Below are 12819 nucleotides of genomic sequence, written 5' to 3'. Positions count from 1 at the left end.
CGACACTACTGTCAAATTGACCACACTAAATACACCGCGCACACAATCAAAACATCATTTCAATCGTAAGGCATGTATTTACCTGCAATTCATATATACATCTTTACCAGTACTAACCAATCCACAGCCTTTTCAGATCGAAATAGACTACAAATTTTTAATACACAATGTCAGCTCATTACTAACACGTCAACTCCCACATCCCCAGGTTGAATACTCTTCACCCCGGAAAAAATTTTACCGCTATTTTTGAATAAATTTTCTATTACAGAACTGTTTCGGAGCTATTCTAAAGAAGCTAGGCAATACAAATAAATAAAAACTAAACTTAATATCTCTATTATTTATTTCGAATAATCCTCAATAACGCTAATTTATTTACATGAAAAATATCTAATTCTACCCCTTATTAATTTATTTCATTCCAGATGTAATATTTCTAGTTGTCCTTCTAATATGCCTTAATATGCTAGTAATATCACTGATGATCGACCCATCCGTGAAGCATGCAGGTACAATATAGTTCATGCTTTTACTTGCATCGCTAACCGAATTTATAATGCTAATGCATTTGTTCATACTTTCTGAAATTTCATTTAGTATTTGCATTACGTCACTAGGTGTAAGAGTATCAGTAAATGGTTCAAAACAGTGAATGGTTTCTTTTATCCATAATATTCTCAATTTTAAATCTGAAATGCAGCTAATTTGAGAAAAATTACCGCTGGTCTTTAAAGATTCAATTAAATGAGGAAGAGTATCGCTCAAAATTTTTGAAATTCCTAATATTACTGGATGGCTAATAGGAAGTGGATCATCCAACCAAACACATGGGTCAAACTTATATGCAAGGTTCAAAACAAAACATTCTCCGCTTGGGATTTCTCTCTTATCTGATTGAGATAGAGTAGATTGATCGGCAGAAATTGCTATCGCAAATGCGCGATCGTAATGTTTTTGTTTTAAGGCATCATCAATTTGCAAAGCTATGTTTTGGGCGCTCTTATTTGTAATTGAGTTATCTGGTGTAAGAGCTTTTAGTGGTATTCCATTACTGATCTGTAATTCCAAACGATTAACAGTTGTTTGCAATTGAGTAACTGCATTAGTTAATGTCCCAAATGAATCTGCTACTACTTGAGTAAAGTTGTCTATTGGATTCGAGTTAATGTTATCGCATTGTTTATTTAATTTAGTCACTTTTTCACGAACGCTTCTAGATTCGCCAACAAGCCTCGAAATACAAGTGTCGATGCTTGTTAATTTCTCATTTGTACTTGTAAGAAGTTCCTTAACATTTGTTTCAATTTTAGAAATTTCATTGATATTAACATAATTATCAACAGACTTCTCGATTCCTGACAAATGCGACTTAATAGATTGTATATCACGTTCGATCGGTTCTAAATACTTGCTAATTGCTGAAGAAACCGAATCATTTAATTCTTTGGACAAGCTAAAGGTCAATTTTTTGAATTCATCTGTAATCATTTCAAATATTTTATCATTTAAACCAGAATCTTTGTGGTTGGTATTGCTTGTATTCGTATTTTTCGATTGTGGATTGCTCATTGACTGTTTTTCCTCCATATTTAATGTAGTAAAAATAGATGTAAGTAAATTTGATCTATCAGATGGTAATTTATTTTGAGGTGTATTGTTGTATTGAAAATCGCTCTTCTCAGTTTTATGTGATGCATTTGCCATCAAAACAGCATAATAATCATCAGCAATCTCGTCATTCGTATCAATATTAGTTTTTTTTTGATTAGACAAGTTTATAGTAAATGTGTCACTAGGTATACTGATGTTTTCGGATGAATAATGGGCTTTATTCGCACTCAAATCTAAAACAGGTGGGATAATGATTGATTCGAGCCCTCCAAAAATATTTGAAACAAAGACTTCGATGGGTTGTTTTGATAAATTTTCACTTGATTTAGTTTTTCCAGCATCAAGCCAGGTAACATTTTTTGGAGGTCTGAAAGCAGCTGTCTCTAATAGTCTAGAGGGGAAGAAAAACAAACCTTTAATGGGTAGTTCTTCACCAACAGAGCAAACGATTAATTGGTTAAAAATTTGTATTGCGAAATACTCACCCCAATTTGGTCCAATAATATGAGCGTTAAATTGGCTATTTTTATTCTCATCCATAATATGAATATTTATGCTCTGTAAAAGTGTAATTTCGCCAAAGTTATTGTTTGAATCTATCGGTAAGTTATATATGCGAACAGTATAGATATCTTTTTCTACTGATAATAATGTAGCTGTTACATTCATGTGGTTAATGGTAGGATCTCTGATTCTTATATTCGGATATACTGCAGTATCAAGTAGTAATGAATTTGAATCGATAATTTGCCTTGACATTATCGATCTATAGTACTCTCCAGGGCTTAAATTTGAGGAAAAAGTATCATAATAGCCATTTGAAGTAAATAGAATTATTAGGTCTCCAATAAATTGGCAACTAGAAATTTTAACATCATCCGGGTAGTTAATTAGTACGCAACATGATAAATTAGCAGCTGAATGCTGGGGAGCATTGGACTTGTTGGAGTTAGAACATTCTTGTAGAATGTGGTATTCATATGAAGAACGATTCCATAGACACACTGAACATTTATTCCAAGCAACAAAACAACGATCATCTAAATGGTTAAATACAACAGATTTCCAATGGGTATTTCCCCTTACCAGAGTATTAATAGTGTCTGATTGAATATTTACTATTGAAAGTTCCTTCCCTTTGATATAAACAATATTATTCGACACCTTTGAAAGCGAAAAACTTTCCATTCCAAGCCCTGATAATTTACTGCTGCATTTAGATCCATTGTTTAGTTCTTCTTGGCTATTAATACCAGAATCTAACATGATAACTCTTGGAACATCAGAAAACATATGTACAACATATTCTCTATTACATTGTAGTATAGAGGCTGCTTGAGATGTAGAAGCATTGTGAGACGATGGTATCTTAATATCTAAAGATGAACCAGAAACATGGTACCACTGCCTTTTCGGTAGTTCAATCAACTCCATGATTATTATTAATCTGCAACCAAATACATAAATAGTAAATTTGTTTACCAAATTGCGCCATAAATTTCTCGGAATATTTAAACTAAGAGGGAAAATATTCGTTTGGAAAATAAAATCTTATTCACCTAATCATGTGCAAAAACTAACAAGTAGAATCCGGCTTTCCTAGACTATCAAGACTACCTTTCATATAAAACATTGTCTCTGGAAGGTTATCCATTTCACCGCTGACAATAGCATTAAAACCTTTAATTGTATCAATTAAGTTGACAAAAACCCCTGGCTTTCCGGTAAAAGCCTCCGACATAAAAAACGGCTGAGTAAGAAATTTTTGGACTTTTCTTGCCCTGGAGACGATCAACCTTTCCTCTTCAGAAAGTGCATGAGTACCTTGAGTAGAAATTTTGCTCTGTAACTGCTTATACCTTTGTAAAATCGAAAGAACTTCAGTAGAAACTTTGTAGTGCTCTTCGCCTATAATATTTCGATCTAAAACCTTGGACCTACTTTCCAATGGATCAATGGATGGGAATATCCCAACTTCTGACATTTTTCTAGAGAGAACTATTGTAGAATCAAGGTGGGTGAAGGCTGCAACAGGTGCTGGATCATTAATGTCGTCAGACGGAATATAAAGTGCCTGAATAGATGTTATTGAACCATTTTTCGTGGTTGTGATTCTTTCTTGAAGTTTACCAAGATCAGTAGCCAGAGTGGGTTGATACCCGATTTCAGTTGGTAATAGCCCTAGAAAAAGTCATTAAAAAAAGTAAAAAATAACCCATCAGTCGGTAATTCCAGCTATTTTCCAGTTGTTTCAGCATTGAAACTCAGATAAATATGGAAAGTTTGCATCATTTGGGAAAATTACACCAAATATTTACTTACCTAAAAGCGCAGAAACTTCACTCCCTGCCTGTGTAAATCGGTAAATATTATCTACGAAAAATAATACGTCTTGCATCATTGAATCTCTAAAATATTCTGCCATTGTTAGACCTGTAAGTGCAACTCGCGCTCGCGCTCCTGGAGTTTCATTCATCTGACCATATACCAGCGCTGTCTTAGAACCTAAAAAATCGTATATAGGCTGTCTCTTATGCTTGCTGTCAACTCGTGATCCAACAATCGACTTTTTATTGACGCCATTTGCTAACATTTCATTATATAAATCGTACCCTTCCCTGATGCGTTCTCCAACCCCTGTATATACAGAGTAACCACCGTACTTTTTTGCAATATTGTTTATTAGTTCCATGATAAGAACAGTCTTGCCAACTCCCGCTCCACCAAATAGTCCTATTTTCCCACCTTTTATGAATGGTGTAAGTAGATCTATTGCCTTAATCCCAGTAACAATTAATGAAGGCTCCATTACTTGTTCCATGTATTCAGGGGCAGTTCTATGAATCGGTTTTTTAACTTTAGCGTTGATTTCTCCACACCCGTCAATTGCATTCCCCATAACATTCACCATTCTACCAAGTGTGGCCTTGCCTACTGGAACGCATATTGGGCTTCCAGTGTCTATAACCTTCTCTCCTCTGGAGAGTCCTTCTGTAACGTCCATTGCGATTGCCCTAACTGAATTATCACTTAAGTGTTGCGCCACTTCAAGCACTAGTTTGTTTTGATGCCCTTTAACTTCCAAAGCGTTTAACAGTTCTGGTAGTTTACCCTCGAATTTTACATCTACAACTGAACCCATGATTTGTGATACATAGCCTTCTGAGAGATTTTTGCCAGTTTTACTATAAGACTTCCATCTTTTGTTTAAGTTATAATATTCTAGGTTGCGGATCGCTTTTTTCTGGAAAAACGCCGAAAATAGTGGCAAAAATTCTCTTCGTGTGAATTTGAAACATGGAAGAGATTGACTTAACAATTTTCCTCGAATCATAAACATTGCCTCCACTCTTTAATTTAAAATTAAAAAGTAATTGTGCAAAATTGCATGAAAGCCGGATTCTATGCAATTTAATTTTTGCGAATAAACAAGAGAATAAAAATAGGAAATATATTCTAAAAATCAATATCCAATGTTTAATAAGGAACTGAGTATATTTAATAGCGAGAAGGCAAAATAGTAGAAGTTAAATATAAAAACAATACAAAAATAGAGAAATTTTCAAAACAGGAATAAGTAGTGAACAATTGTAATGAGTAAGATGAAAGTGTTAAGAGAATCACAATTAAAATTCAAAATAGAATGTAATTATCTTAAGTACTAAACAGATTTAGAGCGGGTGTTAAACAAAATCAAATTGCTGTGGGTGGGGGGAAATATTATTGCAAGAGTAATTTTCCAAATAGTTGAGTTAATTTACGTTGTAATACCAATGTCATCTGAGGAAGGCACCGATAATTGGTCTGCAGAGGAGGCTGTAGAGAGCGTAAAGACTCTGAGTGTTAGTGAGCTTCAGTCTAGGATTCGCCTTTTAGATGGTGAAATTCGACTTATGAAAAGCGAAAGTAATCGTCTTAAGCATGAATTAAACCAGATGAATGAAAGAATCAGAAGTAATACTGAAAAAATAAAACTCAACAAACAGCTTCCATATCTGGTTGCCAACATTGTCGAATCGCTGGATTTTTCAGATGAACAGGAAAATGAGGGTGAAGGTATGGAATTCGATGGAGACAAAAACGATAAATGCATGGTAATAAAAACATCATCAAGGCAGACTGTCTTTCTCCCTGTCATTGGATTGGTTCCAGAGAATGAATTAAAGCCTGGCGATCTTGTTGGAGTGAATAAGGATAGTTATTTAATTCTTGATAAATTGCCACCGGAGTATGACTCTAGAGTTAAGGCTATGGAAGTTGATGAAAGACCAATGGAAGAGTATTCAGATATTGGAGGATTAGATAAGCAGATCCAGGAATTGGTGGAGGCAATCGTCCTTCCGATGACCCACAAAGAAAGGTTTGAGAAAATTGGTATAAAACCTCCAAAGGGTGTACTAATGTATGGACCTCCAGGCACAGGAAAAACTCTTTTGGCAAGGGCATGTGCAGCACAAACTAAAGCGACATTTTTGAAATTAGCAGGCCCACAACTTGTACAAATGTTTATTGGTGATGGTGCAAAGATGGTTAGGGATGCATTTGAAATTGCACGTGAAAAAGCTCCTTCAATAATATTTATTGACGAGCTTGACGCTATAGGTATGAAAAGGTTTGATAGTGAGCATAGTGGAGATAGAGAGGTACAAAGGACTATGCTTGAGTTACTTAATCAATTAGATGGATTTAGCTCAGACGACAGAGTTAAAGTTATTGCTGCAACGAATAGGCCGGATACTCTCGATCCAGCCCTTTTAAGATCAGGTAGGCTTGACCGTAAGGTCGAGTTACCGCATCCAAACGAAGAAGCAAGGTCCAGAATACTTCAAATACATAGCAGAAAAATGAATGTTGATTTAAATGACGTGAATTTCCAAGAGCTATCAAGATCAACAGATGATTTTAACGGTGCTCAGCTTAAGGCAGTTTGTGTTGAAGCGGGGATGACAGCACTCAGAAGGGGAGCAACGATACTTTGCCATGAAGATTATGTCGAAGGGATTGCAGCAGTACTAGCAAAGAAGAAATCCCCACTTAGCTATTTTTCATAAAGCAAGTGAAATACAAAAAAAAACTTAATCAACTAATTGTTAGAATTCTTAAATATATATATATTTATACCATTAGCAATAATCTTTTTCCTTAGCCGAAATATCCTTATTCTTGCCTTCATCAAATACCTCTTCTCCAAAATATGGGTACTCTTCCCATTTGGGATGTTTATCAATGATTAAATGTTTCATCTCCTGCTCTAATACTTCGAAAAATACATGTTCGAAGTGTTTGTCTCCCCATTGAATTGGAATGATGTTATTTTCTCTGTCTAGCAACATCCATGTGGCGTTTTGAGGAGCAAGCCCGAGTAAAAGCTGAGTTCGATAGGCAGTACTTCTAGATGCTCCATTTAAACAGCTCTTTTGGAAGCTTGAAGGTGTAAGCTGTTCAGTTGGACACGAATGAATATCTGATTTCTGGCTTTGCGAAGATTTTTGCTTTCTCTTACGCGACTCCCACCACTTACTTTTAATAGTTGAATTATCTGACGAAAATTCAGATTCAGAATCTGAGATCTGTGAATTATCTGATAATTCGCAATCATCAATAAAATTGTCTACCGTATTTGTATTCTGACCCTTTTTAGGTGATTCATTAAAAACTCTAGCTCTGTTAGGTGCGGAAGAAGTTGTTGCTAAGTCAATATGAATATTGCCTAACCTGTTTGATGAAATTAATGCAGTTGCATCAAATGCGCGATAGCAATGTTGAAGGCTACGCTGAATTAGTAGCTCAATTGAAGATGGAATTTCCAGATCTTCTCTACAAAGAAAACTGGCAATTTGATACAAGTTGAGATGCATTGATGATGCAAGCCTCAACCATCTGACTGAAACTCTCATGCTTCTTAAACACTCGCTTCTAATCAATAACTTTCTTTTTAACCTCTCTGCATCCGCATCTGGATCCATATACTTTATTACTCTCAATTCAGACCTGCTAAAGGGTATCTTTGAATGCGGCCAATCAAACCATACCCAATCAAATTGTGCAACATCGAGAACATCTGGTAAACAAAGCCCATGGTCGATAGGAATTAACTTATACTTGGTTTTTTTGCCGTCAGGAGTGCTCAGAGGGTGTTCATATGGTGAAGTAGCTGAACTTGGATTATTTGAATTACTAATGTTGAATTTGATTGAATAATTGGGCTGGTTCGCGACAACAAGAATATTACTGTCATTTCTATCTAAATTAAAGAGACAAATATCCAAAATTCCAATGCGGTGTACATCTCTAATGCAGAATACAGAGGGGTTGAAATTACCAACTGTTTCTGTAGTTGAAATAAACTCTTGAAATGCCCCCAACTTCCAATCAACAGTTATTTCACTATTTGCTTTATTATTATCTTTTTGAAAAATATCGCCCCATTCAAGAGTAATCTTATTCCAGCTATCATAATTAAAAGCCTGATGGCATGCCTCAAGTAATGTAGTATCAGGAACGCCAGCAAAATTATGGTAGTATGCATCCCAAATTGCTGTTGCAACCTCTCTGCTAGCTCCTTCACCTGACAATACTCCTGACCTAAAACCTTGTTGACCTAATTTACCTTGATAACCCCTTGGATTATTTGGAGAAAATGCCTCCTCATCTAGTGGTTTAAACATTGCAACAACTTGGCCTTTTGCATTGTACATTCTATAGGTAGCGCCAGTTCCATCCAATGTAAGTTTGGGATGGACATTTCTCTGCATTGCGAGTTTAACTTCAACTACAAGTTTCTGAATTTTACTCGACCATTTAAGTCCAGTGCTTCTAATTCCGAAATCTGACTTGTTCATCCTGAGAGAATAGTGCAATGGGTGTCTTTGTTTTTCAAATGTATGCATAAACCTGCCATTCGGAATTTCTACGCCTCTATAAAATAGTTGAATGTCACGAATGCTTGTGCCTTCTGGGAGATCCAGATACTTAATTACTAGTCTTTTAACCATCTGGCAATCATAGAATGGGTATATTGACAAAAGTATGCGCTTTGTCCCATCCAGCTCGTCAATATATAAGACAAATTTCTGGATTTCATTTTCACCTGCACGCAAAGCATTATGAGTTGAAAAATATACCTGTTGAGCAACAGGGAAGTTGTTAATTTGATTCATTTACAATAAACATGACAACATATTATTCTTTACTCAATTTTTATCATTCCATTAAAGTGACCCGTCTAAAAGTATAACCGCTCTATCATTATTAAAAATTAAAACCAAATTTCGGGGAAAAAAAATTTATCAATGCTTAATAATCTGACATTACTTCCATCAATTGGATCTAGATATGAATCCACAACCTGAAATTTTTTATTAAATTAATTAGAATCACAATTTATTGCCCTTTGGATTGCTGGTAAATTTTAACTCACATGCAACATTCCATCTTCTACTGCCTTGGAAATCATTAAATTATATTCTTCTATAGTTAGTTCATCGCCATTTTTTAATAAACTCCTAATCTAAGCTTTAATTTTTATGATACTAAATTTAGTTTATAACCTACCTTTTTAGTTTTATTTGCCATAAACCAACTTATAAGTGATATATCGCTTTGCGGTTGTTTCCATTCAATTTCAAGCTTCTTAAGCTGGTTGCAAACTTGAATACAAAAATTTAAATAAGTTTTCCAAGGTATCGATCTTTTCTATATTGGAAATATTGAGAGAATAATTAGTGTTTATTGTATTATCCTTGCAAATCTACTCACCTTCATGCTTAACTATTAAGAAAACGTGAAAATTATGGTAAAATCAGTATGTCAGGTGTGGGTGGGGGATTTACCATGTAAAATAATATTCAGTTAGCGCAAGTAAATAATTAAAAAATGGTAATATAATAAATTATATATATTCAAGATTAAAGAATTTACTAATTAGTGTAAAAATTGACTATGATTGTGATTTACTAATAATTTAAAAATAGTAAGCTTACAGAAAAATGCATTTATATTCAAGACATTTGTAAAAATGCTTTGTTCTACTTATCCTTTGCTGGCTTTTTTTGAAACCTTTTTGTTCAATTCACCTAATATACTGAGTAGTTTATCTTTAATTCCAATAGACTCCTTGTAGTTTTTAAATAAATCTGGATGAGAATTTCGAGTAGAAAAGTGAATGATATAGTCGCCGAATGTATCTTTGCCAAAAATAGGTGGCCCTTTACCCTTTAATATATATGGAACCCTCGGATTAGTTTTAGGAGGTACCTTAACTCGCATGCTTGTACCTTTAATTAAACTAGGTACAACAATTTCTCCGCCAAAAATACATGTATTAATTGAAATTGGGATATCTACATGAATATTATCCTTTATCCATTTGAATTTCGTATTTGGCTTAATATTCACCTTAATGAATAAATCTCCATAATTTCCTGAAACAAAGTTACCTTCTGAGCTCAGCTTTAGTTGCGTTCCATCCTTCGTTCCTCTTGGGATTCTTAGGAAAACGTTCTTATCTTTAATAATATGGCCGCTACCATTACACTTTATGCAAAGCATTAAATTTGAATATCCAGTACCACTGCACTTCATGCACAATGACTTGATTAATAAAGGACCGTTATGGTAAACATTCAGCCCAGAACCACCACAATTTGAACATTTAGCTAATTTTAGTCCTTTAATGATGCCAGCGCCATTGCAGGCATCACATTTACAACTAGAATTAGTTTTAAGTGTTCTGTTTGTCCCATTAATTGCATCCAAAATATCCACCTCAATATTCAAATATATATTTTTCCTCAAAATCTGTTTCTCTCTCATAAAGTATTCCCCAAGCCCAAATAGATTATCGAAAAATGAAGAACTCATAAATATTTCATCTATGTTTGGCGTCATCCAAGGACTATCTTCAAACCAGTTAAATGCCTGCTTAGTCTTACTATCTTTATAAATATTATACTTTTGTCCAGCTTGCCCTATTCCAGAATTACTAAATTGTTTTCTTTTTTTTGAATCCGAAAGCGTCTCATATGCACTAAAAATACAGTTAATTAATTTATAAGTCCAGTTTAACTTACTTCACTATTTTTGCCATTTTATTTTTGGCTTCTTCCGATGGGTTTAAATCAGGATGGTACTTTTTTGCTAACTCCTTAAACTTAAGCTTAATTTCTTCATCAGATGCATTTCTAGAAACTCCTAAGACTTTATATGGATCGCTACTATACGTAATACTTTTAAAAAATATTCTATTTGATAAGTTGAAAAGAGCACCATAAAATAAGCATTTTCCATTAAACGATACGTTTAGCTGTTGGAATATGGATCTAGAAAGAATCTGTCCAAACTTCAAGGACCTTGAGCAAACTTCTCTCATCATTTCGCATAGGCAACTTCCATCAGAGCTATTGTTATGGTAAACGTTAAGATAAATAAAGCGGTAGTTTGTAAATATTCATTAATTTCACGGAGTGAAATACTGCTAAAGAGCAACAATAAAATAATGTGGCACTCCCATTAATACTTTAATTGAGAACAAAATAACTTGATCTGAACAAAGTTCAATTTCTATTATGTCGGAATGGCGGTATACGACGCCGCATTGTAACTTTTGACTTAATTCATATATATTTTTCTTTTTTTTCCAAAATGGATAATGAATCGCAGAATAGAAATGAGAACTCTCCTTTGTTAAGAAAAGATGATCAAAAAACTCCATATGGTATTAACCGTTACATACTCTTAATAATCTACTGTGTTTTTTGCGGCCTTACAACTTCGGCAATTCAGCAAAGTATTTGCATTAGATTTATTATGAATAAGTTAGGCGCATATGAATGGGTTTGCGACGGTATTCCAACTGAAATTTTGCCAACTGGAGCTAAATGCAAAGCTCAAGATAACTATATTACAACATGTTGGACAGCAGGCATTATGGCACCTAATATAATTCTTTCGGTATTAGGAGGTGGAAAGCTATTTGATAATTTGGGTCCAAAATTAACTGGATTTATTGGGCAAGTAATGTTTATGCTTGGGCTTTTAATTTTTTGTATTAGTAATCAAAACTTTCCATTATATCCTCTTGGATTTATATTAATAGGTTTGCCTCAAGGTCCAATTTTTAACAGTGTTGTATCTGTAAGTAATTTATTTCCAAACCATGGTAATAAAATAATATCTATTTTAAGTACAATGGGCGATGTTTCAGCATTTGTATTTTATTTCATCTACCATTTCCACGAATTTTCTGGAATTCGTATTAGAAATATTTTGATATTTTATTCAATTTTTGTCTGTGGTACACTGGCAATGGTTGCACTATTGCTCATTCCCAAAAATTCTTTTGAAAAATTTCAAGGCTCAGATTCAATTGAGGAAGAAGATTCTAACTCAGAACTAACATTTAATACAACTTGCTCTACAGAGATGATCTCTCTTCATAATCAATCATTAATTAATCAACTCAAATCTTCATTTTTCATTCTTTTACTTCCTTACTTTACTCTTACAGTTTTCAGATCGGATTCAATTAAGGCATGCCTGGATTCATTCTTACAAAGTGCCAATAATACTGACATAGATCTTATAAGAAGCCAGATGTCTATATTTTCTACCCTTCAATGCTTTTCATTCATATTTTCTTTAATGAATGGATTTATAATGGACAAAATTGGAGTTTCTAAAGGGATGATCTTCCAAAACTCATTGGGAATTATTGTATCATTTCTTTTCTTATTCAATGCATCTCATATAGTGAGAATATTCTCATTCTTTATATTCTTTTCTTATGCAAGCTGCATTTATTCGACTGCATACTGTTATTTAGTCGAATGTTTTGGATTCTCTAATATTAATTTCCTGATGGCATTGACAACTGCACCTGTTGGATTTATTTACATAGTTATTCCAATTATGTATAGTAAATTGAACCCCTCAAACTTCTTCTACTTCCACCTATTTTACGTAGTTTCATCATTCATTATGTATGTAACCCCAATTAATTTGCTAATGAATAACCCAAACGAAACTCAAGAAGCCAATTTAAGTGATGGATTATCTTCTGTGCAGGTGGATGAACCAAAAAAATTTAATTAATAATAGAAAAACTTTCTAGATAGCTGTAGATATTAGTTGTAAAAAAAAATAAGTCCTTAATTTTGAAAAAAAAAACTATTTGCCTAAAATTACACTATCTAAATAACATCAGAT

General features: G+C 33.9%; 6 protein-coding genes and 1 non-coding gene across 7 annotated transcripts; 2 read left to right on the top strand and 5 right to left on the bottom strand.

Annotated features, from left to right (window-relative positions):
• Window positions 1-414: 414 nt before the first annotated feature.
• On the bottom strand, window positions 415-3048 carry cgd2_1370 (hypothetical coiled coil protein; the record flags this gene model as incomplete). Its single annotated transcript, XM_626360.1, has 1 exon — window positions 415-3048. The coding sequence occupies one exon, from the start codon at window positions 3046-3048 to the stop codon at window positions 415-417; it is 2634 nt and encodes an 877-aa protein (XP_626360.1).
• Window positions 3049-3190: 142 nt separating this feature from the next.
• cgd2_1360 (ATP synthase beta chain, mitochondrial precursor, putative) lies at window positions 3191-4954 on the bottom strand (the record flags this gene model as incomplete). Its single annotated transcript, XM_001388163.1, has 2 exons — window positions 3191-3795; window positions 3937-4954. The coding sequence occupies 2 exons, from the start codon at window positions 4952-4954 to the stop codon at window positions 3191-3193; spliced, it is 1623 nt and encodes a 540-aa protein (XP_001388200.1).
• cgd2_1365 lies at window positions 3831-3910 on the bottom strand (the record flags this gene model as incomplete). Its single annotated transcript has 1 exon — window positions 3831-3910. It is a non-coding gene; the product is annotated as a snoRNA (small nucleolar RNA).
• Window positions 4955-5279: 325 nt separating the features above from the next.
• Window positions 5280-6665, top strand: cgd2_1350 (26S proteasome regulatory subunit, S6a like AAA ATpase; the record flags this gene model as incomplete). Its single annotated transcript, XM_626359.1, has 1 exon — window positions 5280-6665. A coding segment is annotated over one exon (1386 nt), but the record flags the coding sequence as incomplete, so codon positions are not given.
• Window positions 6666-6737: 72 nt separating this feature from the next.
• Window positions 6738-8774, bottom strand: cgd2_1340 (possible phosphatidylinositol 3- and 4-kinase family protein; the record flags this gene model as incomplete). The annotated part of the gene is made up of 1 exon (XM_626358.1): window positions 6738-8774. The coding sequence occupies one exon, from the start codon at window positions 8772-8774 to the stop codon at window positions 6738-6740; it is 2037 nt and encodes a 678-aa protein (XP_626358.1).
• An 871-nt stretch (window positions 8775-9645) lies between these two features.
• cgd2_1330 (DNAJ protein) lies at window positions 9646-11062 on the bottom strand (the record flags this gene model as incomplete). The annotated part of the gene is made up of 2 exons (XM_626357.1): window positions 9646-10642; window positions 10686-11062. Coding segments are annotated over 2 exons (1374 nt in total), but the record flags the coding sequence as incomplete, so codon positions are not given.
• Window positions 11063-11256: 194 nt separating this feature from the next.
• Window positions 11257-12705, top strand: cgd2_1310 (11 transmembrane domain protein; the record flags this gene model as incomplete). Its single annotated transcript, XM_626356.1, has 1 exon — window positions 11257-12705. One exon carries the CDS (start codon window positions 11257-11259, stop codon window positions 12703-12705), a length of 1449 nt encoding a protein of 482 aa, XP_626356.1.
• Window positions 12706-12819: the final 114 nt, after the last annotated feature.

The sequence above is a fragment of the Cryptosporidium parvum genome, chromosome 2 (genome assembly GCF_000165345.1).
Source record: "Cryptosporidium parvum Iowa II chromosome 2, whole genome shotgun sequence".
In the NCBI taxonomy this organism is placed as follows: Eukaryota; Apicomplexa; class Conoidasida; order Eucoccidiorida; family Cryptosporidiidae; genus Cryptosporidium; species Cryptosporidium parvum.
This window is presented reverse-complemented; position numbering and strand designations above follow the sequence as displayed.